This window comes from Athene noctua, chromosome 14 (genome assembly GCF_965140245.1).
Source record: "Athene noctua chromosome 14, bAthNoc1.hap1.1, whole genome shotgun sequence".
In the NCBI taxonomy this organism is placed as follows: domain Eukaryota; kingdom Metazoa; phylum Chordata; class Aves; order Strigiformes; family Strigidae; genus Athene; species Athene noctua.
In genome coordinates this window covers 3,528,283-3,554,478 of record NC_134050.1, presented here as the reverse complement: position 1 = coordinate 3,554,478, position 26,196 = coordinate 3,528,283, and the positions used below count along the sequence as shown (strand labels likewise).

The 26,196-nt window shown below is 43.9% G+C and overlaps 2 protein-coding genes across 3 annotated transcripts; both read left to right on the top strand.

Annotated features, from left to right (window-relative positions):
• Positions 1 to 73: 73 nt before the first annotated feature.
• DEPDC7 (DEP domain containing 7) lies at positions 74 to 9,230 on the top strand. 2 transcript variants are annotated; one of them, XM_074918220.1, is made up of 9 exons: positions 74 to 174; positions 2,547 to 2,934; positions 4,926 to 5,056; positions 5,953 to 6,142; positions 6,926 to 7,140; positions 8,141 to 8,283; positions 8,476 to 8,601; positions 8,698 to 8,776; positions 8,957 to 9,230. In XM_074918220.1, the coding sequence occupies exons 1-9, from the start codon at positions 102 to 104 to the stop codon at positions 9,169 to 9,171; spliced, it is 1,560 nt and encodes a 519-aa protein (XP_074774321.1). In that variant the 5' UTR covers positions 74 to 101; the 3' UTR covers positions 9,172 to 9,230. The 2 variants fall into 2 exon arrangements, with proteins under 2 accessions (XP_074774321.1, XP_074774322.1); XM_074918221.1 differs by having other exon boundaries at positions 2,547 to 2,938; positions 4,933 to 5,056.
• Positions 9,231 to 11,414: 2,184 nt separating this feature from the next.
• On the top strand, positions 11,415 to 26,194 carry TCP11L1 (t-complex 11 like 1). Its single transcript, XM_074918585.1, has 10 exons — positions 11,415 to 11,534; positions 15,191 to 15,356; positions 18,071 to 18,203; positions 21,487 to 21,607; positions 22,167 to 22,387; positions 23,438 to 23,574; positions 24,017 to 24,213; positions 24,554 to 24,735; positions 25,370 to 25,542; positions 25,755 to 26,194. Exons 2-10 carry the CDS (start codon positions 15,203 to 15,205, stop codon positions 25,988 to 25,990), a joined length of 1,554 nt encoding a protein of 517 aa, XP_074774686.1. The 5' UTR covers positions 11,415 to 11,534; positions 15,191 to 15,202; the 3' UTR covers positions 25,991 to 26,194.
• The last annotated feature ends 2 nt before the right edge of the window (positions 26,195 to 26,196 follow it).

The window sequence follows — 26,196 nt, the reverse complement described above, 5'->3', positions numbered from 1 at the left end:
GCCCGGCCAATGGGAGCGGGCGCGGGCGCGGCGGCCCCGCCCCTCGGCGGGTACCTCTGGCGGCGGGCGGCGCGCGGCGCGGCAGAGCGGCCGCTCCGGCCATGGCCTCCGTGCGCGAGAAGGCGGCGGCGCTGAGCCTCGGCGCGGTCTGCAGCCCCGCCGCCAGGCCGCCGGGTACGGGGCGCGGAGCGGGGCCGGGCGGGGCGGGCGGGCGCGCGGGCGCCGGGCGCTGCGCCCTCAGCCCGGGCTCGGTGGGGCAGCTGCTGAGGTGAGGCGATGAGGCGAGGCGGGTCTGCCCGCCCCGCCGCGGCCTCGGGGGGTCGGAGCCGTCCCGCTCCGCGCCTGGCCCCCGCCCGCCGGCAGCTCCGTGCCGGCGCCTTTCCCGGCTCCGCGGAGGTTCAAAAGTTGGCCGCTCGCCGCCGCCGGTGGGGGGAGGCGTTTCCGCCCGGGAGGCCCCGTCCGGGCTTCGCGCCTGCCCCGCCGCCGCGGACCCCGCACCGAGCCCGGCCGCCGCCGCCGAGCGCAGCCTGGCAGTGGCGCGGCAGCCCCGCGGCCCGGGCCGGGCGGCTGGCGGGGACGCGGTGCCCGTCAGGTGCCCGCGGGGCTGAGGGCGGCGGCCCGGGCCGGGGGGCGCGGGGCGGCTGAGCCTGGCCCGGGAGCGAGGTGAAGGGCGGCTGCCTCGGTGCAACCTCAAGGGCTAAAGGTCGCTCGCTGAGAACAATTTCTGCTTTTTTCCCACCTCGAGCACCTTAACTTCGTGAAACCTTGTCACCTCTACCTAATGCCGCGCTAGATACCACTTCCCCAAAAAGCGATTTTGGGGGGTGTGTGTGGAAGGAAGAGGTGATAAAGCAGTGGCTAATAGTCGAGTTATTACAGGCAGTATGTGTTGATATTTATTTTAGCAACAGAAACCAGCGTTGGTGTGTGTTTGGTCAAGGTGCTGGGTTTGGGGTTTTTTCTTCCTTCCGAGCAGGCTAGTCGGCTTTCCAAACGTAAGGCTGGAAAGAAATTCTGTGTAATGTTTTGTTTGTTCTGCCTACCTGAAGGTGTCATCAGGTTAAAGTATCAGCAAGAGCATGCTTTGCCGGTCTTGAACTTTTAAAGCTTTGGAAACTGGAGGTTCGGGGGGGTTTCTATCTAGTCTGGTTCAATGCCCTATATTAAAAAACTTTATTTTTCTGCTAAAAATCTTTTCAGAAAGCAGATGTTTAATTCGATAATCACTCTTAAGGTAACCATTGCTGTCCTTTATAATAGCATTAGTGCGTTCAAATGCTTTTGTGTTCCCTGCTTTTTTTTTCTTTTTTCTTCAATCTTTACTGTCCCCCTAATTTCCCCTGTGCCTCCCTCCAATTTCTGGGCGCCCTGGTAGCTGGAGATCAGCTGGAAGTCCTGGTGCCCAAAACTGAAATACAATTCTCTAATGTCACCTCAGACCAAACAGAAAAAAAATATCTCCTGTATCTGTGGAAAATGTTCATGGTAATATGTTCCAGAATGAGTTGCATGTTGTTGCTTTTTTTACACTGCATCACACTGTTAATTCATTGAGTTTGAGGTCTGTCATAACCCCAGATGGCTTTCTGTAGGATTGCTGCCAACTCCTCGTTCCATATTTTGTCCTTTAGCTTTTGATTTCTCTCCTCTTCCTCTGCTTTTCTCTCTTAGTAAATTATTCATTTGCCTCACTGAGAAACACATATTCTAATTCTAGCCTCGCTGGTGGCTGCAGCTCTTCCCAGTTAGGAGCCAACTGCAAACTTTATAAGTATATCCTGTATTTTTAAGTCCTTGTGGAGGCCGAGTCTAGCCTCTGGTCAAACTGTTAGTTGCTAACATGCTATTCTTAATCAGATTAGTAAATGAGTAATAGTTCAGTGGCTTTATTGGGGGAGGGAAGGCTGGTTGGCTCAAGGAAGTGGCATTTAGTACACAGAGCTTGTGACTGTGGTGGTAGAAGGCTGTCGTGTGGGATAAGTGTTGTGTGAGTCTTGAGAGACTTCTCGATCTCATTAGTGACGCTATGCTAAGCACTGATACTAGGTAGTTTTTGTGTATGCACCATCCTGCAAGAAACAGGGTTCCGATGTGTCTCTTCATCCCTGCTTCCCTCTTCCATGCACCGCTGTATAGTTTTGTCAGTGTTAGTAGAGGAACTGGGGAGTTACGAGTACGTGCAGCTAGTTTTTGGTTGCTGGAACGTGTGTGCTCAGGAGTAGGTTCTGCAAGTGTAGCCATGAGGTGACGGAGGAGCATGCACAAGGACAGTGTCTAAGAGACAGGCTGAAAAAGTAGAAAGTCCTGGTTGCAAAGCTGCAGGCTAGTGCAGTGGGAGCAGCCACCAGAGTGCGATACATCGGTAGGATGAGGACAGGCGTGCCAAGAAAGTAACAAAATGTTAATACATGAGCAACCCAAGCCAAACTGGAAGTCTCAAGGATTTTTAAATGCTTACGAGATTCATGAAAGCGAGTAGCTACAAAGGGAGCAGTTCTTTTCTAATTGCAGCATGAATTCAATCTTTATGCTTTCTCTGTTCTTAGGCTTTAGCTTGGCACAGAAACCATTTGGAGCAACATATGTCTGGAGCAGCATTATCAATGCACTTCAAACTCAAGTGGAAGTGAAAAAGCGTCGCCAGAACCTGAAGTGCTATCACGACTGTTTTATTGGTTCGGATGCGGTGGATGTTGTCTTTGCCCATCTTCTGCAGAACAAGTACTTTGGGGATGTCGATATTTCCCGTGCTAAAATAGTGCGTGTGTGTCAAGCACTGATGGATTACAAAGTATTTGAGGCTGTTTCAACCAGGGTCTTTGGAAAAGACAAACGGTCTGTATTTGAAGACAGTAGCAGTAGCCTCTACAGATTCACAAATGTCTCAAACCAAACGGAACTTGATAAAGATTACCAGCAGTGTATACCACACAGGTTAGTATGTGGAATGTAAAAAAAAATTTTTTACAATAGGAAAATGTTATCTTTTCTGGGGGAGAGAAGGGAAAACTGTTGTACAGTTACAGGACCTGGAGAGGGGAAAAAGTAGATACTGTACAGATGTTTGTGGGTGGAATATAGGTAGGAAACAGCGATTTGAAGTGATTAAATCATTCAGCCTGCATAGTTACTTGTTTTCTGTGTCTGTTATCACATTGCCTTGGGGGGAGGAGGGCAGATAGTAAGTGAATTACAGATACTGATCTGTTGGGCTCTAAACCAATGTAACCAGCTGGAATTCAGGTGCATCAAACGAGCTGAGGCAATGGAACAGCCTTTCCTCGCTGCACACCTAGCTCTGGCATAAGCCAGTAATCCTTCCAGTTTTTAAGGAAAAAAGCAGATAAATTGTTTCTTTCGTTATTCTAGCTTTACTACACTTCAAATTTAGTTTTTTGAAATGTTTTCAACTGTTTCTTCATGCATGTGTGGCTTGTTCCTAGGCTAGGTATCAGGCTGTTGTGCTCTTCTGCTATCGCATGCCATCATAGAACCGGAGGGAAGTACAGTGGTGAGGTTTTGTTTCCCTGTCTCTTTAGGAGTGGGCAAAGAAAACCCTGGTGCTAACTAAACCATCACAAAGCAGAACACACTGCGATGTAGTTGACACTTTGTCATGTCACTTCCTTAAACAGTTTTTTGTCAAGTGTTCATTTTCAAACATATTCTTACAAGAAAGCATGTTAGTTATTACAGTAGTTTTAGCAATACGCACTTTTGAAAATTACAAGTAGTACTGACCTAAAAAAGAAAATACCTTTTGTGATTGATGTGTTCTTGAGAGTAGCAGCTGTGGACTTCGGTGCATCAGCCGAACTGATCATAAAACTCTAGAAGCAGAGATTAGAAATGGATAGTTCCTTGGTCCTTCTGCTCTCCCCTCTTCCCCCCCGCCCCACTAGCTCTTGGTATGTGCTAAAGCAAACTGTCCCAAGTCTTTATTTAGAAAGAGGAGAATTAATGATAATAAAACCCACTTTAATCAAACGTGGTACTTAGCAGCTCTTGTGACGAATACATTTTTAAAACAAGACTTGGAGTGTATCTGACAAACAGTTGTGAAACAAGGTTATTCACGTTCTGTTAGTGAGAATGAAGGTGTTTTTCTTCTGGCCAGGGCACAGATCCATTGGATTACATTTCTTCATTTACAGAAAGGAACAGATCTGTTGATACATACATAGCAAAGGTAGTGAACACCAAAAGGATTTTGCAGTGCCCTAAAACAAAGGGGCTATAGAAATTGAAATTAAACAAATATGCTTGGAGGTAGTAATTTTGTGGCTGGAGTTGTTAGGCTATCTACTTGATAGCATATGAAAGCAGTTGTGAGAAGAACCAGCTAACACACACAAGGGTGTGACGGGGTTCTGAAGCTTTCCATTGGTTGATGGCACGACCAAGCTGCATAACTTTAGGGTGGTGTTGCTACAGAGCAACGACCTTCTACATTTTTTCAAGAACAGCTCTTAATTTTTGTCCTCACTTTGCCATCAGGAATAATGTCTTAAAACTGGTGCTTTGAAGAGGGAAATTTTGTTTGGGTTTTTTTCAAAATTATTTCCCTTCCTTAACCATTTCCTCTTCTTAAATTTTCTCTGTGGTAATTGAGGTAGCTTGTTGATACTGGCTGTGACAAGTTCCAAGCAAGTTTCAAGAGAAGGAACTATGCACTTGTGTGCTACTGTTGCACGCAAATAATTCTTTACGGTATCATACAGTCACCTGTGTGACCTGGATGGAGGAAGTGTTGGACAGGGGAGAAGGTTATATCAGTATTTATATAGAGAAAATATGTTTTTTTAAATCTCAGCCAGTTTTTCATATCTGTATGTTACGTGGTATGTTTGGTTATCCATATATATGGATATAAATGTATATAAAACCTGTATAAAATGTATATAAAACCTGTTTTTCCATCTCAGACATGAGAAGAGCTTGTTGTTTCACTCTACTCCTGTCAAACCAGAAAGCTTGGAGGATCTCTGGGAAAACCTGAGTTTAAGGCCTGCAAATACCCCTCAAGTAAACATCTCTGATAGTTTGTCCCGCCGAGGTAAGCCAGATAAATGTCCCAGTCATTTGTTTGTGGGAGAAGGAAGATAATAACTGTAGGACTGGGAAGGCTTATGCCTGTCAGATTGGAGAGACAGTCAAACTGCAGTATTTGGTTTTGAACACCACGTCATAACGAAGGCGAATTGTATTTGTCGCAGGCTTGCTTTTTACCTTTTTATTTTATCAGGCAGGACCCATTACCTCTAGTTGAAATAAACCAGTGTTGAATTTTATGAAGAAGAGTACACAATTGTCTAGAGCTTGATTTGAGTTAGGAACATTCTTTACAATACTTGATTACCTGCACTACTTCTGTGCTTGACTTAGTAGGCTATTGGCTAAGGCTGCTAACTAAAGCTCTTCCCTTGCTTTTTAACTGTGTATCTGCACCATCTGGCACTCCAGTACTGTGTGAAACTGTTCTTGACAGTTCATGTCCTCTCTCTCAGGCTAAACTATTATCTAATGGGCTTTTTCCTTTGGTTAAAAATGCTAATGCATCCTAGAAACTCTTAAAACTCAAGCCGGATCATCATTGTGGAAGCTGAGATAACGATAGTGTCGCTGTTAAGGTTTTTTTTTTAATCCCTTATCTAGAACAAAGATTGCTTGCGAATTAGAGCACAAAGGATGTAAGATACTTCAGACTTATCCAAAAAGCAGTTCTCTGACACTTGTAGTTAACTAAACAAATGACTAATTCTTGCCTTTTGCGGTGATAAAAGGCGCTTAAAGCTGATAAGGGCCACGCTCCCTCCTACTGTAAATCTTTATTTTAGTAAAATTAATCTGTTAGGTTAGGACTGAGAGGAGGAAGGGGAGCTGTCTTTTTCATAATGCCTCTCTTTGCACGTGCTGGATTTCCATGTGTTTCGTGTATTTCAACCTTTCTAGTTATTAATGAAGTATGGCAAGAGCAAACAATTGCTCGTCTGCTGCAGCTTGTGGACCTGCCGCTCCTTGAGTCTTTACTTGAGCGCCGAGAGATCAGACCTCAGCTCCCACAGCCAAGGAAGGGAACTGGATATGTCATCACAAGTAACTACCTAGACAGAGAGATTCTCAAGGCTTTCAGTGACTCGCAGTAAGTAGTCGTTGCTCACCTCTGCAACTCTGAAAAACCTTCTGCTTTCATAGGAATGTAAAGCACAGTTGATCTTTGGGTAGCAATGTAATATTCTCCAGAACTGCAGAAAGAATGTGAGTAGGCACTTTTCTCCCTGTTAGACTTGACTGGAATAATTGGTCAATGACAGTTGCTAAACTCTAAACTAGAAGTAGCTGACACAATTTATGCTGAACACTGCAAGAGCTTTTTGAATGCGGTGGTAGTACTTGATAGCATTCAGAGGGGAAATTGTTTACTGCATTGAGGGAAGAATAGAGCATTTTGCTGTCATCTTGACATTTTTTCCTTAAATTGAGGGAATAGTTTAGTTTCTCCTATATTAAAAAAAAGAATGCTGAGCCTGAAACTGTATATAAATGCTGTTAAAAACATAGTCTGAAAAGCTTCTACCTGTCTGAATCAGATCAAGGTTCATGTTTCTGTTTATCTAGCAATATTTATGTCCTTGTCTAACAGTAGAGGACGTCACTAACTTTAGGTTTAACTGCTTGTAACTGTTTACCTGTGTGGGTTACTAATTCTTCATCTTGATTAAATACATAACAAAGATGTATGACAATGATCTACCTGAGTGTGTCAGGAAAACTGTCTAATTTCTAATGTATTGAAGTACCTACATGTGCAGTTTTTGCTGTGATTGAGAAACCAGTCTACCTACTTTCTGTAAAATAAAAATGCAACCAACTCTGAAAGGCACCAGTAAGTAATGCTGCAAAGTTAAACCACTCTGTCTTCTAGAACAGACGAATGGCTCTCAGCAGCAATAGATTGCTTGGAATATCTTCCAGATCATATGGTGGTAGATATTAGCAGGAGTTTGCCTGATCAACCAGATAAAGCAGATACATGGAAACTACTGCTGTTTGAAAATATTGGTAGATACTACGGCCAAAAAAAGGAGCCTCTGTTAAGCCATGCATCTGAAATTCACTCAGGAATAGCAGAACTTTTAGGTAAGTAAATAAAGCTGTGTTTCTAAGCTTATGTGATATATGTACTGACAAACTGAGTAGTTATTACAGTAGCCAAGCTTAAAGGTTGTCTTCTGCAAGGTTTTTCTTAAATTTCTAGTCATGAAGACTGTGCTTTGAAATTTTGGTCCTGACAGTATGCAGTTCTGTAGTTTTTGTTCAGGTCTAGGTAGAATGGCTGTGGAACCAGAGTGCTATAACTTGGAAGTAGTTGGTATCTATGGAAATTAAATATGGCCTAATATTAAATATTTAGGCCATAAGATCTAAACCTAAAGTTGTGTGGAAGCTTTGCACCCTATTCACAACCCTCCCCTCTTTTCCATATAAATGTTTCTTAAATTTTATGTTTAGACAACATTTTAGAAAGCTTTTGATGTTTTAGTCATCAGTTAACATCACCTCATCCCTGTTTTCCTTATTTTTCATCTTGCTCTGCCTTGATGATTTCTCTTGTTCCATGTTGGTGGGAATATTTTGTATTTATATCCCATTCTTCCTCCCTACAATACAAAGGGAGGATACTAGTACAACCTACTTAATTTAAATAATTCACACATCTAAAATCAGTATTGCATAGTAAGACAAATTGAAATTTAGCAAAACTCTACAAAATGGCTTGCAATTAATTCTTCAAGCTCCCATTTTTTTTCTATTTCCACAACAAGAGGTCATTAATTTTCTTAACAGAACCATTTTCCTTTTTAAGTATTTCACATTCCTGTCAAGATGGCTGACCTGTAATTGAACTTAATTGAAAGTGAGTTTGCTTCAACATGAGGCGAAAAGCCTGGGTGTGGCCTGGTCTCAGATTGTATGCAAACAGCTCTCATTAGCCTGTAAGAAATTTTTGTGAGAATGAATTGCTTTGTTTGACCGGTTCTATTTAGAGACATGAATGTCTGTTCAGTGGCTAATTTAGGTGGTTTATTCCAGGTTGTATTTAAATAAATATGGCTATAGATACCTTATCTCTCCCCAGTGAATGGGAAGATGGAGCAATCTTTAGAAGCTGTTCAGCTCTATCTGAAACTTCTAGACAGCCAAGTCAGGGAGGAGTTCAGAAGACTACTGTACTTCATGGCTGTTGCAGCACATAATTCTGAGCTCAAACTACAGAAGGAGGTAAATGTGTATACTTAACTGTCACGTGTAGCTTTGTACTCGCTGGAATCTGGAAGTCCCAGGTACTCATCAGAAAATACATTTGTAGCTTAAATATATGACTACAGGAAAAGCAATGACCCTAGAAGAACAAAGGCTATGCCCTTCCTGAAGGGGGAGACTAATTCTCTTCTTCTGGGCATTATTTTTTAGAGTGACAACAGGATGGTTGTCAAAAGAACATTCTCTAAAGCTATTATCAACAATAAAACCTTGTCCAGAGGCAAAACTGACCTCCTGATCTTATTCCTTGTGGATCACCAAAAAGATGTGTTAAAGGTAAGAGCTAGAAAATGACCAGATTTTTGTTACCTGGTATGCTTATGTGGAATTGCCTTTTTCTAAGCTGCTGTTTCGCTGTCTTTTCTGTTCAAGATCCCAGGGACCCTGCATAAAATGGTCAGCAATAAACTGGTGGCTTTGCAGAAAGGCCAAGATCCTAGTAAGATAACAGGTAATGGTCTAAGCTGAACTTTTTTTATTCTTGTCCTGCACCGAAATGAGAAGTAGAAGGGACTGAGTAAAAAGACTTCCTGTAACAATGACTCATTTGACTCTAAAAAGAGGATGAGTCTGTAGAATCTCAAGGGTGGTTGAGTGTGGCGTTAACTAAATGTCTCACGTTTCCTTTTAGGCTATACCTTTTGCCAAAAACTTGATGAAAGAGAGTATCGCTCCAATACAGAGAAGACCACAAAAGATGAGCTATTATCTCTATTGAAAGCTATTGATGAAGATTCAAATCTCTCTGACAAAGAGAGAAAGAGACTGCTAGGTCAGTTTCATAGTAGTAATCCAAGTATTTTTATGCAGTATTTTGGAGACAGAGTTACTAATATGTGTGTGTGACTTTAAATATAGATTACTTTCTGTACTACAGCATTGAAAACACTAATATATTTGTAAATATTTTGTATTCATGTATCTAATAAAATTATTTTGTGGAAATGGATGGAATTTATACGATTATTACTAAAGCCAACGGTACCCAAGTTTAGCCTGTACTTACAGTTTCTTAATTCTTTATTGCTGTAGGACCAGAATAATCCTTCCTTTTCCTCACCTAAAGCCATCTGACTCCCTCTATTCAAGTATCAAAATGACTGAGATGGAAAACACCTCTCCATGAACGAGATCTCTCTGCCTTCTTTTGCCCTAGCCCTGAATTTTATGCTGAACAGTTTTTTCTAATTGGCCTTGCAGTATGTGACTCTTGTTACATAGTTTTGATCTTGATTACACAGCAAGTCAGAGCCGAATAACAGCATCTGCTTGATATTCCACAGCTTTTCTTCAAGCTTGCCAGTGAACTATACTGTGTTACGTATAGGACGGGTTACTGTGCTGTTTTAACTAATGTGGCACCATACTGAGGTATTGCCAGGGAAGGTGACTGACTTCTTCCCCAGCTGAATCCTAGTCTGTATGCTGAGCTCCCATTAACTCTCCTGCGATGATAAAGGTATTCTGGATTTTTAAATCAGTCTAGCTTTGCTACAGAACATACTGTTTATGGCTAGTTATCTTCATCCCTGTAGTGTTTTGCTCTGTCTAGAAGTCTTATTGATGTCACCAGCTGTAATTAGAAAAGAGTTGGAACAAATGAAAGGCCTTTGGGTTTTCTTATGGCTGTATATTTTATCTGTGTCTAGTCTAGAGTGGAAATCCCAAGCTGTACAACAGAGGCAATTGCAAGTAGGAAAGTTTATAGCACGATCGGAGATCTAATTTTGACTCCTGTGGAGTTACCTTTGGGATGATGCCAGCAAAACTTTATTACACTTACCGTTGCAAGAAATCACAAATTTTGTTCCATATGCAGTGTCAGTAGAGCTCTGTTCTCTTATTTGGGGGTGAAAAGCTAATTTAATTGGGATCAAAGGTAATGTAATCATGACAACAAAGAGTAATAACTGTTACAAACACATGTGGTGAGCTGTTTTTAAAAATAATCATATTGCAGATACTACTCTAATGTACCACTGAGTAACTCTTCAGTCATGAGTGGTGTCTGTTGCCACTGCTCCGGGGCACTTTCAGGGGAAGTGAGATGATGACTTGGTGTGCAACGGCACAATGAGTTACTGTATTGTGAGGGGGGATGGACAACAATTGTGCTTATTCTAGAAAGGACCTCAAGGATAATCAGTTCTTGAAAACCAATACTATGGAGAGAAGTGTAACCCTTTTTAGTAATTTTTTTTGGTAGTTTGTTTTAACTGAAACCTTTTGATTATAAATATACTTTCTTGGAATAAGTGGCTTAATTTACACTTTAAGGGTGAAAAGGCAGTTTCTTAGAATTTCTGATCATACTTTTCTTAAGTTACTGGTGGTGTTGCATTGCTTGCTTCTGACTGCTGATTCTATGTGCTGTAAGCATCCCTGATAAAGAGGATGAGATTTCTATCTCAACCCTTTGTTCCTGCCTATGGGCATTGCCTGCTGGAGTAGAGTTCTGAATTACAGATATCGCTGCACTGTGAGTCACGGCTTGGCTCTGGTGCCAAGCCTGCTCTCGGGCTACTTTCAGTAGCAACCTGCAGAGGGGAACGGGGCAGAGCGATGCTCAGGAGTGTCCACTGATGGGTACGAGGCCTCTGCGTGGCTTTGGTGCTGCTCGTCCCACCGTGCCTGAGCTTTGGGCGGTGCTGCAGGGACCGATGGGCCCCGTGAGCGCTGGGTGCGGTGTCTGTAAGTGCCTGCGGGACAGACGCCAGGAGCCATGGCCTCTTTCCCCGGGGGTCAGGTGGCTTTAGGCGCAATGCGCACAGTGTGCTGGGGCAGCCGCCTCTGTGTCTGTGCTGGAGTCCAGGCAGGAGCTCCGGGGGTGCGGGTCCTGCTCCGGCCCGGCCGTGCGGGCTGCAGGGGCCCGCTCCTTGCTGAGCGGCGCCCAAAAAGCGGCCCTCAGCCGCATCATCCTTGCACCCCTGGTACAGAAGCGTGCTGCCCCGTCCCCGCCCCTCTCGGCCCGCTTTGGGGAAAGCCCCGATGACCGCCCCGCGGGGCGGCAGGGACCGCTCGCCCCGCCCCGGCCCGGCGCGGAGAGGCGGCGGGGCGGGCCGGGCCGGCGGGAGCCGCTCCCCCGCCGCTCGGCAGCCGCTGCGGCCCGCCCCTGCGCTGGGGCTGCGCCTGCGGCCGCGCCGGGCAGAGCCGGGGCCGGGCGCCCGCCCCCTCTGAGCCGGTGGCCGCGGCTCCCTCTCCGAGCGGCGGTAAGGCGGCCCTGCGGCCCGGGAGGTGCGGGGCTGGGAGGCCGCCGGGCCTCCGGCGGGGCTGGGGCGGCGGGGAGCGCCCTGGGCCCGGCAGGGCTGGGAGTGGGGCCGGCGCGGCTCCCGGAGGGAGCGGGGGGGCGCTGCCCGCGGGCCCTGCCTGCCGGGGAAGGTGCCGGGCACTGCGTGCTGGCTGCGGGAGGTTGCTGCATCCCCTTCCCTCCCCGTGCCTCGCCCGGCTGGCGCCTGGAACAACAGCCCCAGGCTGCGCCGCGGCGGCCGCTTTCCCGTGCGGCCCGCGGATGAGCCTCTGGCATTTGCGCGGGGAGCGGCCGCCAGCAGCCCGGCGGGGCGGGGCGGGGAGAGCGCCCCGCAACTTCTGAGCCCCTCTGGAAACGTTGCAGGCAAACTGGTGCCCAGCCCTGGGGAGGGTCGGGGGGGATAGGCACGCCGCTGTGTGGTGTCTCCGCTGGGCCCTGCAGCTGGAGCGGCGCTTGCGGGCCGTACGCCCACCAGGCCGCGGGCAGCGAAAATGGTGGAGGCTCCCAAACATCGCTTCGACCCCGGGAGAGTGCAGGGGACAGGCTGTAGCTTCACCCCCGAGCGGTGAGGTGTAGCCTGGCTTTTAGTGGATTCTGAGGGAAAATAGGTTGTGATGTGGCAGGTGAACAGGGGGCAGGGGAGAGAGTTCGGCGTTGGAACAAAGCTTGAGGAAAGGTGGCCTTCAGGGCTTGTGTGTTTGGCCTGGAGGTAAGGGAATTGTCGAGGCTTGTTTTATACCGAGCAGTGGGGCCACGCTCCAGGAGGAGCCGCATCAGTCTTCTGTGTACTCCACAGAAACACAGTGAAATTTATTTAACACTGGTGTGCATCGTGTGATTTGAGGACCTTTGTTGAAAAGAACCTGTGGAAAACATTTTGTTTACGTTGTCATTTGTTGGGTTTTCTCTTTACGCTTCTATTTTTATTTAAAATAAATTGAAAGAAAAAGCCAAGAAATAGACTTTGTTCTATTAAGAGTCAGAATTGTTTCTGTGAAAGGAAAGATGATGATGATCATGCTTTTGGAAGAGGCATTGTCAAGCTTATTTACCTAGTGGGAAGAGGATACGTTCTAGAAGTGTTCAGGCAAATAATAGCAGTAATCCAGCAGAAAAGAGTAGACTATTGCAAACTAAACAACTAAACCAATAAGTGTGTCTGTTTACCTCATTCGCTGAACTCTCATTTGGTAGAATGGCCCAGGAGTTCTTGTACCCACTTTACACAGCCGAAATAGGACTTTTTTTTAAACAAATGGTGATTAAATGAAATTGTTGGTATTGAGGCTGTAGCTCTTGATCTGCCGTTTTATGGAAGGTGATACTTTAGGATGTACTCTGCGTGGTAGGAATGATGACCTGGTGGGCAAAGCTGGGGTAGTAATCATGAGACTGATTATCGTCTTGGCCCTGTCATTTATCTTCTGTGAGTCCTCAAGCAACTCACACCAGAATTTCCCCTCGGTAGGGTATATGACAATATTTCTCTCCTTTTCTAAGGGTAGTCAGGATAAAGTGCAGTGAGAGATTGCAAGGCACAATGAGGTGTCCTGTGCATTAAAGACCTAAGTGAGCCTTAATTGGGTCATCAGTGCTTCGGATTTTGTCTTCAGGAGGATGCTTTGTGAAGGAGAATGGATAGGAAGAGCAACTGTCTAGTCTGGTTGAATGAATGTGGAAACCTTTAAGATAATGCTTTTATTCTAGCCACATTCAACGACAGGCTTCCCTCCTCTGTTTAACCGGTCCTATCTTGTATTTTCTATTGCAACTGTTGGTGTGTTCTCCATTAACTGCTCCTTTATTAACAGAGCTCCTCATCCTCTTGCTGCTAGCGTGTTTGCAGTAACAGACCTTTTGTCTGCCAGACCAGAGATGCACTTCTGGAGCACATCACTGGTTTCCCACCAGTGGTTTCCCACTGGTTTCCCACCTGTGTGCTGGTTGGGATGCCTTGCGTTACACCGGGCTGGAGGCTCTCTCTGCCTTGGTTGAAAGGATGGCAAGATCCCTGCAGCTCTCTCCCAGCTGGGATTGTCTGTATGTGTGAAGGGGGAGGTCATGAAGCATTTGGAGCAGGGACGTTGGTGACTCTGTTCCAGCTAAAGGTGGAGGCTAATAGATGAGTCTGACAATACCTGTACTGATGTCTTGGTTTTCCTATGTAGTTTATCCCATGGTTTTTATGCTTTGTTTTCTTTTCTGTAATAGAAACCACACAGTGCTGTGGACAAGTGTTACTTGCTGCTGTGTATGTTGTGCACCTAGCAAGATGATGATCCTGAGTCATGGCTGTAGAACAAAACCATTTCTTGTATACTGAGCTTTCCAGCTGTCCTGTAGAATCACACTGGCACAATCAATTTAAGCACTGATGGAGTAGGGTTGGTTATTACAGCTGTTGTATGAAAATAAAAAGATCTCAGCGCTGCATTTTTTGTTTCTACACTGTTGCTTGCTTATGCTGCACCCTCTTCAGTGTAGTCTTTGATGCTGGAAGTGTTTTTTCCTGGTAGCTGTGAGGTGCTTCTGGGGGGTGTGTCTCTGTATTTTAAAAATGAGGATGTTGGGATACTAGGTGGAAGAAGAAGTTGTTGTTTTTCCAGGAGCTGGCTTTTTTTTTTTTTTTTTGAAAGGCAGGTTCTTCCTGACTTCCTACTTCCCAGAACATCAAGGTTATTTGAGATAGAGACATCATATGCTCTCTAGTGGATTATTTTTTTTTTAAGTCTGAACAGTAGCTTCCTGTATGATAGAGAGTTTTCAATGGTTAAAATGTGCAAATTACGTTCTTTGGGGGGAAATCTGAATATGAAATAAGTGAAGATAATGGTGAGACAAGCATTTCTAATGGTATTTTTTCAGTGTAACTTCGGGTACACTGCAGGTATCTGTGATGTCATATAAATATTATTTAATACCTAATGTTTAATAGACTAATATTTTACATACCAGAACTATGTTCTTTACTGTCTTAATGTTTTTTTTTTTTAAATTAATCATGATATTTTATACATAAATCATGGCTCTTGCATTGAATGAAAATGGGGGAGTAGAATTTTATATTTGTTGATCTCTAGTCTTTTGCTGCTTAATGCTTGTGGATTTCAGAGTGAAAACTTTTAAATTTAAATTCTGAGCAGTTGGGGTAGATGATAGTTCAGGAGCATGTTATGTTCAGGAAGATTTAGCATTATGTAGTGGAGAAACGTCTCATTTGGCATAATCATTTTGTAAAACATGTTTGTAATACTATTCTGAAGGTGTTCTTCACTGCTCTCATAAGCAATGCTAAGAAAGAAAACTAAATATACTTTCTCATCTGTATGCATTATGGTGAGGGAACAGTTTCAGATTTTTGAGATTTTCCTAGGAATGCAGATTAAGTCAATGGTAGCTGTGTTGAAAGCATCCCGTTTTGTGTAAGATGGGAAGTGAGTCATTGATTGAGTCCAGGTCCCCTGCCATTATGGGAATGACATCATGTAACTCCACATAAGTATTCTTTCATTCTTAATTTTTCTTAATCAAGAGAACTCCTGGTGATGTTTACCCACTCAGCCATGTCAGAAAATGCTTATTCATTCCCTTTTCCATCCTTTTTCTTTTTCTGAAAAGAACCAGTTGAAAATGTCTCAAAATCCTGACAAGCCACATTCAAGTGAAGAAAAGTTGAGTGGTTTAGAGGATGGTCAAGAGGAGAGCTTGGACAACCCGGATCAGTCTATCAGAAAAAGAATACGACAGAGTGCTCCAGGGTCACACAGAGATGATACACCGAAGTGTAAGCAAAACTGCTTTATTAAAAAAAAAAAAAAAAAGTAAATTCTAGATTTTTTTGGTAGAGACAATCCTAACATTTTAGAGCATTCTGTGCAAGTTTGACTGTTTTGAAATTAAATATTGTATGACTCCTGATCATTTGCTTTGAAACTACTTGTAGCACCTTTCTCCCCATTTTTAGTACTTAGTTGTATGCAATAACAATGTTGCTCTGAGCCACATATATCTTAAATACCTTTGTGTGTCTGTACTCAGAAAGGATAAGCACCACTCCAGTATGTTCTAGCTAAACTGTTGCTGCTGTTTGCATTATCAGCTGAACCTCCTGGATTGTTGCAGGGCAAGGACGGCTGTTATCAACAAAGTGATGTCCTGATGACCAGTCACCCCCCTCCCAATACAGGTGGAAAGTTGTGTATTTAATCCTAATATTACTTCTAGTCAAGCAGGACTGTATATTTTATTTCTAGGGCATGTATTTATATGTCATTCTGCTTTTAACATGAGCTGGATGCAGTATGGCTACCAATTATTGCTGGCAAATCTATAGATAAAATGAAGGGGAATTTTTCTGGTCCCAGGGATCCGATTCAAAGAGACAGAATTGCTCAGATAACTAGTTCCAAATTTCTGTACAGAGTGTCTCGGAATGTAACATTTTATTCATTGCTTTCTTTTTATTTTTTAATAGTGTTTTATTATTACTTGAGGTTCAATGTTGTGTTTAGTGTCATGTTACACAGAGGAGATGTTCTGAGGGAGTTTATGTTCTTATGTCTTGCTGGTTGCCTGATAGGAAACATAGTGTATGTATGGAGAGAGGCTATGAAGACGTGGAAGTAAAACCCATAGCAGAGTCTTGCACTGCGCTCTACCACAAAGGAGTCGTTAGTCTCCAGGCCTCCCCTTTTGTAAGGGTGCAGATATAATATGAGAATGAAGTAATATGATTTAAGAGCATTCTCTGGTAAATGAAAGAGTCTTAGTTTTCAGTGCATCCAGTGCTAGAATGAAGTCATTTGGCAGTCGGACAAGAGCACTCTCATTCAGCTGTGAACTTTGGTGTCCTGCTAATTCTCAGAATATCAATCCTTGCTGTGTTCCCAGAGTTACCATGCAAGATTAAGGCCCAAGAAGAAGGAAATAAGTGTTGAGGAGGGCTGCACAAAAAGAGCAAGATATTAATGAAAGATTAGGACATTGGAAGGAACCATACTGTATGTACTTGGAACAGCTCTGAATGGCAGACAAGTGATGGACAGCTACTTTTAACAGACCTTTTCTATGTTACTGGCTTAAATCCAATCAAACTGGGTTGTCAAATGAGGCCGTCATCACAGTTTGCCAAAAACATATCTCAGTGAACCCAGCCTAGGAAGATCCCTGGTTGCTTTCATTTTGGGAATTTGTATGTGGCTTCTGTGCCCAGACTGTAGTTGAAGTGAATGAACTACAGAGAGGAATCGATCCGTTAGGACAATTCTGTTGTGGCTCTTTCCCCACCTTCCACTCCACTAGATGTTTTCGGGAGGAGATGAGCCTTGCCATTCTTGTCTGCCTCACCTGAGGACACTATTGATCTACCCTTTTCCGTTTTCTCGGATACCTGGACCAGGGAAGAACTGTGGTGTTTCTCCTAACTTTGGCTGCTTGTGCTGATGCTAGCACACCTAGGAAGAATCTTTACCACAAAGAATCAGGGGCAGCAGGTTTCAGATGGCTTCAGTGGGGATGGGATTACTCCCCTAACCGGCATGGCCTACACCTTTGGCACCTTCTGCCTTTATGCTGACTTGTTTTTGGGGCTGTGACACTTCCTGTGCTACAGCAATGCCAGTGGTGTCCCAGGATGATGTTATGTAGTCAAGAATGATTAGGAGCTGTAATTTCTAGTACATTCAGGAAGCAAATTAAGTTTTCTGAAACTCTCCCTGTCCCTCTTCTGCCTTCTAGATTTCTACAGTCAGTCACTACCTTTGTCTCCTGCCTAATGAAAACTGGCCTGTTTTTTCAGGTTTGGCACTTCCTCCTACTTGTATGTCTCAGAGCCCAGCTTGAGGTTGCTTGTCCATCCTTGTTAGTCCCAAAGGCCTGCCAGAGGAAGAGGTTTTAGGCATTGGGTCTTGATATCCTTTGTCACTTGGACCATGGCTTCTGGGAAAAAGTTTGGAGAAGTGCCAGTTGCACTAGAAGTAGCGAGCATAATTAGCTACTAGTACATCATTGCTTAACGGTGGTTTGTCAGCTGCTGTAGAGATTAAGTCACTTCCTTGAAAAATATAAAATTGAAATGGCAACATTTGCACAAATAATTGTGGAGATAGTGCAGTGAAAATACTAGTATTTTTAATGACTTCCTCCTACAGCGTGGAGAAAGATGCTAAGATGCTATTAAGCAGTCCTAAAGAAGTGAAGATTTGAGTGTGGGGTTTTTTTGGTTTTGTTTTTTGAAAGAGCTTGACGGAACTTGGAAGCAATTGACACACTGAGCCCAGAATATGAACTGGGGTTCACTAGTTTGTTCTCTGTAATACTCCAGACCTGTGTCATCCACCATCTGGGAAAGGAAGGGAAGGAAAGGAGAAGAATCTTCGGATGATCCTGTCTTTTGGCCCTCTGTACTGTCAAGAATGTGGAAAAGGTCCACAAGTATTAGCAGACCTTTTTCCACAGACTTTTACATATAGCTGTCTGACAGTTTAATTTATGTTGCAGCTAGTCCTCCTCGGCCTGTGTCAATAGAAGAGCTCATGGAAACAGCAAAGGGAGTAACCAACATGGCATTAGCACATGAAATTGTTGTTAATGGAGACTTCCAGATAAAACCAGCTGAATTACCAGAACACAGGTAAGATTGTTTCCAAACAGACACATACATTAAATTTGTATTTGTAGAACTGCAGAACAGCTCTAGTGGATCGAGTGAAGACTCTAGCGAGTGTCTTGTCTGGCAGTGCCTGACACAAGATAGGACAGAGCGTAAGAAGAATATATAATGTAAATGTGCAGTTCTGCTTCCTCAGAAATGTGTATACGTCAAAGTTGAACCTCTTGGAGTAACTATTTGGGGGTGTGTGATGCAAATCTCAGTGTGGTGTCTGTTGGTGTCCCCTTGTCCCAGGGGCCTGAGACTGCAGTCTTGAGAATACCCAAGTCTGGCTGCGGATGCAGGTAGCGCTCGTAGCATCTCTTAAGCTTTCACTGCCAGAGGGAATAAGATGAAACTCTTTTAGCATTTTCCGAGCCTAATGTCTGTTTCTTCAGGGATTTTTGGGGAAGCAATTCCTATGTTTTATTAGCTTAGGCCTCGCTCCTTTAAGTTTGACGTCTTTACTTCTCTGCCTGACCTACAGTAATTCTATCCCCTCCTGAAAGGGGAAGGGAGAACAGAAGAGGCCTTGATGTCTGGTCGCATACTGACCAGTGTAGCTGACTCAGTCTTATCAACAGATGCTTCACCTGCCCTTCCTTTTTCTTTCACACACAGAGGGATGTGGCTGACAATGGGTTTCCTTGGGTTAATTTATGAAAGTGAACGCCTATTTGATGGATGAAACTCAGCCCACATTGGAACCAGAGTGTTGTGTGTAGGTGTCTATGTTTGAGAGAGACCCCAGAGCACGTTACCTTCACGTGTGCTGCAGTAGGATATGCTATGAATGGCTTTTAGAAGACTGGCATTGGTTGCCCTCTATAGAAAGGGATCATCCTTAGACAAAATGTCTGGTGCCCATCTCCACCAAAACAGGGTGACAGTGGTTCCCATTAGCCATGAGGGGATGTTGCTTTAGAATTGTCCCTGACTGAAAAGGCAGTAATGGGAACAGCCTTATCTTCCACTCTCGCCTGGACTGATCCTGTCTTTCCAGCTCTGACACCAGCATATTAGACCAGTGGTGTTTTATTAATGGCTGGGGACTGCTAAACGATAATAACCATAGAAAAACTGCTCAGCACAAGCACATTAAATACACTGAACCTTGTGGTTCCAGCAGGAATTGCATTTGAGTAAGGGTTGAATGGAGTGGATGAGGATCTTTGCTATACTTGCTTCACTTGTCCCAGCCTCTGAGTTGGTAGGAAATGGAATCATGGCCCCCTGAAATGCTGAGGACAAACAGCATTTAACTGAGCTAGCACATGACAATAGATATCTCTGTTGTCCATCAAGACTCATATACTTTAGAGCTCCAGCAATGATCTGATCTCTCTCCTCAGCACCATCTCGCAGCCTCTGCCCTGCCTGTTAGCCAGACCCGGGCGGTGTGGGCCTGTCCTGTGCTGCCTTCTCGCAGGCTGCCTGCAGGTCCTGTGCTGCCTTCTCGCAGGCTGCCTGCAGGTCCTGTGCTGCCTTCTCGCAGGCTGCCTGCAGGTCCTGTGCTGCCTTCTCGCAGGCTGCCTGCAGGTCCTGTGCTGCCTTCTCGCAGGCTGCCTGCAGGTCCTGTGCTGCCTTCTCGCAGGCTGCCTGCAGGTCCTGTGCTGCCTTCTCGCAGGCTGCCTGCAGGTCCTGTGCTGCCTTCTCGCAGGCTGCCTGCAGGTCCTGTGCGGCCCTGTGAGCTGGGACCTGGCTCTAGCCTGCACAAACGCTGTCTCTGAAGCAAGCCTTTGGAAATTACAGCTGAGACACACAAAGCTCATTCTTTTCCCCATTCTGTGTTATCTTCTGTGTCCCAGTATCTTTCGGGGGAACTTTCATCAGGTGTTTTCTGCTCCACAGTTGATGACCGAGAATAAGTGCTTTGTCTGAAGTCCCATAGTTGAGAGAATGCTGTTCTGTTCAGTGCCCGCTTCAGATCTCTGTTCCTTCACATGGATTTCTCACGTGAAGATGTGCTGTGATAGTGGATAACTTACCTGGTATGCCTCGGTGCCATGAAACTGATGTCAGCATTTGTCAGGGAAGAAGGATATTAGCATGTTTTATTTTAGCCATCCTTTCTTCTTTCTCCACCCCCTTTTTTTTAAAAAAAAAAAAGAGGGAAACTGCTGGGACCTATGCTGTACTTTGCACAGTTGGATGCTTTTGCCCACTGATGCTGAGCATGGCTGTAGTCGTTCACCAGAGGGGCTGATCCTCATCTCTTCACCTGATCACAACAGATGTATTGCAGAGGCCACTTGCTCTGGAGCGCCTGGGCTTTGTGATGGGCCGGGCCTGCTTTTGTGCAAGATCCCTGTATTTGGCTATTTACCACCTAGAAAAGAAAGAGCAGTCATTCAGATTTTGCTTGAAGAGGGACTCTGGAATCTTCCATGGATTAAATGTGGAGTTTTTGTGTGTCTCAAGGTTAGAGTCTCCTGCACAGGTGGGAGGAGTAGGCAGGTGTGACTGTTTGCAGCCTTATGCACTGTCAGCAGAGCACGTACTGGCTGCTCAGAGGGCCACGGGGTGTGGGTGCCTCTGGGTGCTGCCTGAGCCATGGCTGCACATGCAGTCAGGGCCTGGGGAACCTGGTGTTTGTTGAGGGGGTTCTTTGTGCGTGCGTGTGCGTGTGAGCATTTTACTTCGGTCTTGAAGTTAAACCTGGTGTGAACAGGAGCCTGCCTGCTGAAGAGGAGTAACTTTCAGTATTTTGAATTAGAAATTGGTACTGAGGCAGAGGAATTATTTTTTTACACAAACTGAACGGGGCCTTTATCTCAGAGTAGGTGCGATGTTTATGCGTTGAAATGCAGAAGCTTTTCTGTCAGGGCAGTTACTTCATTTCTGTTCAGTTTACTTAATGAATTTTGCTTGGTAGAGTTGCGTTTACTCAGTGAGGCTTTTGAAAGGCACGCGAGTGCTGCTCTTTTGAAGACAAGCTGTAATTTTTGTGATTTCCTGTTTTTTTTTCTTCCAGTTGTTTAGTTTAGAGGTAGCAGATGATACTTTCAAGGATTTTAATTTGTAGCCACCTTTGCTTGTGTGTAACCCTTTATTAGGATATAAGCCATTCCAAATCCTGTGTCCAGTTTTTCTTGTTTTTCTGAGTAACTTAAAATGACAGATCTCTTGTGTGTTAATTGTCATATATTCACTATTACATTATATTCGTATTATTACCTGATGTTCTTTAGGACCTGCAGGTTATCTTTGTAAGGTGGTGCAGAGACAAGTATTGTTCTTTTTAACTGGTCATATTTACCCACAGCTTAGAAAAAAAAGTAAGAGATATCGTACATAAAGCTTTCTGGGATTGTCTGGAAGCTCAGCTAAAGGAAGATCCACCGACATATGACCATGCAATTAAACTGCTGGGAGAAATTAAAGAGGTAAGATGATGTGATATCAAGGTAAATTATTGAATTTGAGTAGCTGCATGGGTATGAATGAGCAAAAGTGGTTGAAGTTTGGCTTTTCAGAAAGGAGACTCTTGATCTTTTTCATTACTATATCATTATCTGCAAATGTATATAAATTGTATAAGCCCAGAGGAGAAATTTGAATATAAAAACAAATGCAAAACTGTGTGAGATGATTAAAAGGTAAGCAATACTAGTTTCATAATTCCAAGCTTCCTCCGTGTTGTAACAGTGGTATTAGTTACAGAATCAGTGAGATGCCCCAACACTGGGCTAACAAAACCAAGCACAATAGTCTTAAGTATGATCTGTACTACGGAGTGTTTACCACTTAGTAACTTCAGTGTCATACAGAATGAAGTGAAACATTTGGAGTTGGTGAATGGTTAAAAAAATAAAGCAAGGAAAAAAAAAATATTCCACTTGTAAAAGGCAATTAGTTTAAATAAAAAGTGGTTCAATAACTGTTTTGATCCTTGTAGCCTTTGATATGTAGAACTAATGCACTGTTAAAAACTTTCCATTTCAGAATCTCCTATCTTTCTTGTTGCCTGGTCATACCAGACTGAGAAGCCAGATTACAGAAGTTCTTGATCTGGATTTGATAAAACAGGAGGCAGAGAATGGGGCCCTTGACATTTCTAAGTTGGTTGAATTTGTCATTGGGATGATGGGGACTCTCTGTGCTCCAGCTCGAGATGAAGAAATTAAGAAACTAAAAGATATTCATGAAATAGTTCCTCTGTTCAGGTACTGAAATGGCATTTTTTAGTCATGTTGACAGTCCCTTAACCTGCAAATCTTTGTAGAAGAAAAGAGTGATAGGGAAAGGGATATAGTTCTGGGTGTGAAGGGGAGAGATGCTCCAGGGGTCTTTAACAAGGACTGCCTTGTGTTCTGGTTGAGTATTTGTCAAGCTCCTGCATGTCACTGAAGGACATTTTCTTAAATGCCAAATGTACATAAGCCGTAAGATAAGCCTTCAGATGGTCAGTTTGTATCAGTATCAGAATTTAATATTGACAGCAGAAGGGGAAAAACAGTGAGCAAGAGCACAAGAAAAAGGTGTTTTTGTTCTCCAACCAGTTCATCCTTTCCCCCTCAGTGTGAGCTCTCTTCACCTACCATCCCACCCCCTGTATAGTCTAAACGGAGTGTACGTACCACATGTGGGGGCATGTAGGCTTCTGCTTTGTCACCACGTTCTCAGCTGAACACCTCAAGTTCTCAACAGTTAGAAGAAATTTCGTTAACCTTGTTGTTTTCTCATCTGATAAGCTGCCCAGAGTTCAGGATTGACTTGGCAGAAGTATTGGCAGGAAGAATTAGGTTGCTTTGAAAGGAAGGTGCTTTTCTTTGGGGTTTTTTTTGTTTGTTTGTTTGTTTTGTTTTTCCTTTTTTTCTCCTTGGGTCTGATTATTCACTTCCCACTGAGGTTAGCTTTATAGGCTGCCAACAGAGATAGTATGCAAGCTTGGAAACCCGGATGTCTTTTTATGTATTCAGCATACAATATTGCCCATCCTGGGAACTATAATCTACAGAGCTAGTAAAGTTAATTCCATAGAGGCTTTTTTACAGGAGAGCAAGATTTATTTCCTACTTGGAAGAGGCACATGCATGCATGTACATGCTTGCTCAAGCTTTGTCTCTGTCTCATGCTCTTAAATTGTTAAGCACCCTTTTAATGTTTCCCATGCATGTTTTTGCTCTTTCCTTAGACAATCTGTAATAAATCTTGTGAATAGTACCTCTTAAACATCTGCAGCCTTGAATAACTTTTTCTGTTTGTTTGTTTAGAGCAATTTTCTCTGTATTAGACCTAATGAAAATGGATATGGCAAACTTCGCTGTCAGTAGTATTAGGCCAAAATTAATGCAGCAGTCTGCTGAATATGAAAGAAAGAAGTTTCAGGAGTTTCTTGAGAAACAGCCAAGTATGACTTTGTTCCTTTCTTTCTTCCCCTCTGACCTCCCAGTAAACTGCGTGTCTCTGCCTGTAGATCATGAAAAGAAATCAGATTCTTTTATAAGTTCTAGAATTCGTATGGTAAATGGCAACTTGTGCCCCAATACTGTGGTTTGAAAAAATCTGCTGGCACAACAGTTCTGCACTTAGTACTGGAGTTTAGTTTCATTTCAGTACAGTGTAGGGCATAATTACCTAGCATCATCTCACCTCCAATTTCCTGTAGCTGTGTGGTTTTAATTTTGGTTTAGATGTTCTGCTTAATGCAAAAAATGAAATGCATGTCAATAACTGATATCATGGGTGTTAGTAATAGCAACTAATGGGATTATTTGGAAATTATTGGTGGAAAAACCTAACTTTGAAAGGGAATTCTCTTAACAAGATTTTTTTTTCCTCTGCTCTTCCAGATTCTTTAGACGTTGTCACAAGGTGGTTGCAAGAAGCAGCAGATGATCTTGCAAAGCTGAGATGTAAAATGTTGCCTCCCCACTGTAGTGGCGATGGTGCCACTGGTGGAGCTTCCTCCTTGTGCTCCACTGCTGTCCAAAATCAGGCCTATCTGAAGCTCCTTAAGTGGGATCATGTAAACAGGCCTTTTCCAGAAGTAGGTATTTAACAGAAAAACTTACTTTATTTTGTATTTCTGGGATATTACAGAAGCCGTTTGGATTTGTAGTCTTGAAACAAGTACAATACTCAAACATTTATCTCTTGATGGAGAGCTCTTGTAGCTCTTAGGTGTTCTTCAGTATCGAATCTTACTTAGCTGGAAAAGAGGAGTTAATTCTTTTCATTTTGTTGCTGACACTCGCCTGCTGAGCATGTGTTGCTCTTGTCCATGTCTTTGTCTTATCTTGGCTGCTGTGAATGGGGAGGCAGCACAGCGTCCCTTCGCAGCCCAGCACACTGACCTGATCCTGTGCTGCTTTCCTCATTCTTTGCAGACAGTGCTAATGGACCAGACCCGCTTTCAGGAAATACAGCTGGAGCTGGAGCAACTCCTCTTGATTGGGACAGTCCTTCTGGTCACGTTCAGCGCAGCAGGCTCGGCACTCGTTGATGTGCCTGGGTTTGCTGAAAAAATCAAAACCATTGTCAAGGTGCTGCTGTCAGGGATGCATCTTCCGTGAGTATTGAACGGTCCTGGTCACACAGAGGCAGGTGGAGTTCGGTTTTCCCCCCAGTAAACAATCAGTTTAAGCCTCTCTCTGCCTGTGGACCACAGAATATGTAGAGGAAGTGATGAGGGTGTTTTGTGAGCCCAGGCTGACAATTTTTATTCAGCTTACTCAGACAGAACTGTCTTTTCTTGTTATTTTTGGACATGCACATGCTCCTTTTCTCAGAGTGTGTTTTTCAAGATGCCTGGTTGGGGCAGGAGAGTGGCAGCAGCTCAGTTTGGGGCGGGCTCCCTTGCGGATCTGCGTGTGGTAGGGTGAGCTGCTCGCAGATTTAGAGGGACTGCTGTGCACGTTGTGGGCTGGGAACTGTTTTATGCATTAGTCAGAGCTGTCTGTGTAGAGAGAAAAGTCAGCTCTTTCTTGTATGGATTGTTCAGGCTGGAAATCTTTAATGCTATGCTCCTGGTTTTTTGATACATATGTGTATTATTCTTTATAGTTCTGACTTAATCTGGATTACACTTCTTCCATTACAATTGATAAATAAAGCACTTATAAGTGGAGAGTTTATTTTTAAAAGGTGGGAAAAAAAGGGAATAACTAAAATAACTATCTAACGCTCTACCCCACCTTCTCTAGCTCCTTTAACCTGAAGGAATCTTTGGCTACCGTGGGTGAAAAGGTGTGTGCTGAAGTTAACAGCTGCCTTTCCCAGCATGGCTTTACCCCCTTCTCAGCTGAGAGAGAGACGGTGCTTAAAGGACAAATCCAGGCGGTGGCCAGCCCGGATAACACCATCTGCAGGCTAATAGGTACGCTTTGACAAAAACACCCTCTTCTCACGCCACCACTCCTCTGTCTTTGTAAAGCTGTTGGTGGCGTGTTGTGCATGCTTTCTCATTTAATCTGTTCCAGATACTTGTTTAGTATGATCAGGCTGTCGGTATTTTACATGAGATTACACAATTTCTAATTGACTATTCCTTTTGAAAACAAACCAAAACCCTTGGTCCAATTTTTCCAGATTCTCGAATTCAAAAGTTTCTGGAGAATTATCTTGCATCTAGTCACCAGAAATCATTACCTGCTATTCCTGGAGGATTAGGCCCCATTCAAAGAGAGCTGGAAGAGATTGCTGTCAAGTATGTTCGTCTTGTCAACTACAACAAAATGGTCTTCAGCCCTTACTATGATGCAGTCCTGGGCAAAATACTGACCAAGGAAGAATCCCAACCTGTAGGGAAGTCAGAAGAATCATAAAACCAGTTTGTATGCTACCAATACGGTATTGTCAGCTATTTTTAAAAAATTGCACCAATATTTGTCTAGGAAAACAGCTTTCTGTGTAAATACTGGTTCCTTTTAATTCACTAGTGATGATTGATATGGAAAATACATGAGATGCAAAAGGGATTCTGAAGTAAATGATGAGAGAGAGAGATGCATTTTTAATGTAAGTATGCAAC

Bases quoted from the DNA above. Each gene is read 5' to 3' on its own strand.
- TCP11L1 (XM_074918585.1), top strand. From the start codon at position 15,203: ATGTCTCAAAATCCTGACAAGCCACATTCAAGTGAAGAAAAGTTGAGT. The intron at 21,608-22,166 runs GTAAGATGATGT...TTTCCATTTCAG, and splicing joins TGCTGGGAGAAATTAAAGAG to AATCTCCTATCTTTCTTGTT. The intron at 25,543-25,754 runs GTACGCTTTGAC...CAATTTTTCCAG, and splicing joins CACCATCTGCAGGCTAATAG to ATTCTCGAATTCAAAAGTTT.
- DEPDC7 (XM_074918220.1), top strand. From the start codon at position 102: ATGGCCTCCGTGCGCGAGAAGGCGGCGGCGCTGAGCCTCGGCGCGGTC. The intron at 175-2,546 runs GTACGGGGCGCG...CTCTGTTCTTAG, and splicing joins CCCCGCCGCCAGGCCGCCGG to GCTTTAGCTTGGCACAGAAA. The intron at 8,777-8,956 runs GTAATGGTCTAA...GTTTCCTTTTAG, and splicing joins AGATCCTAGTAAGATAACAG to GCTATACCTTTTGCCAAAAA.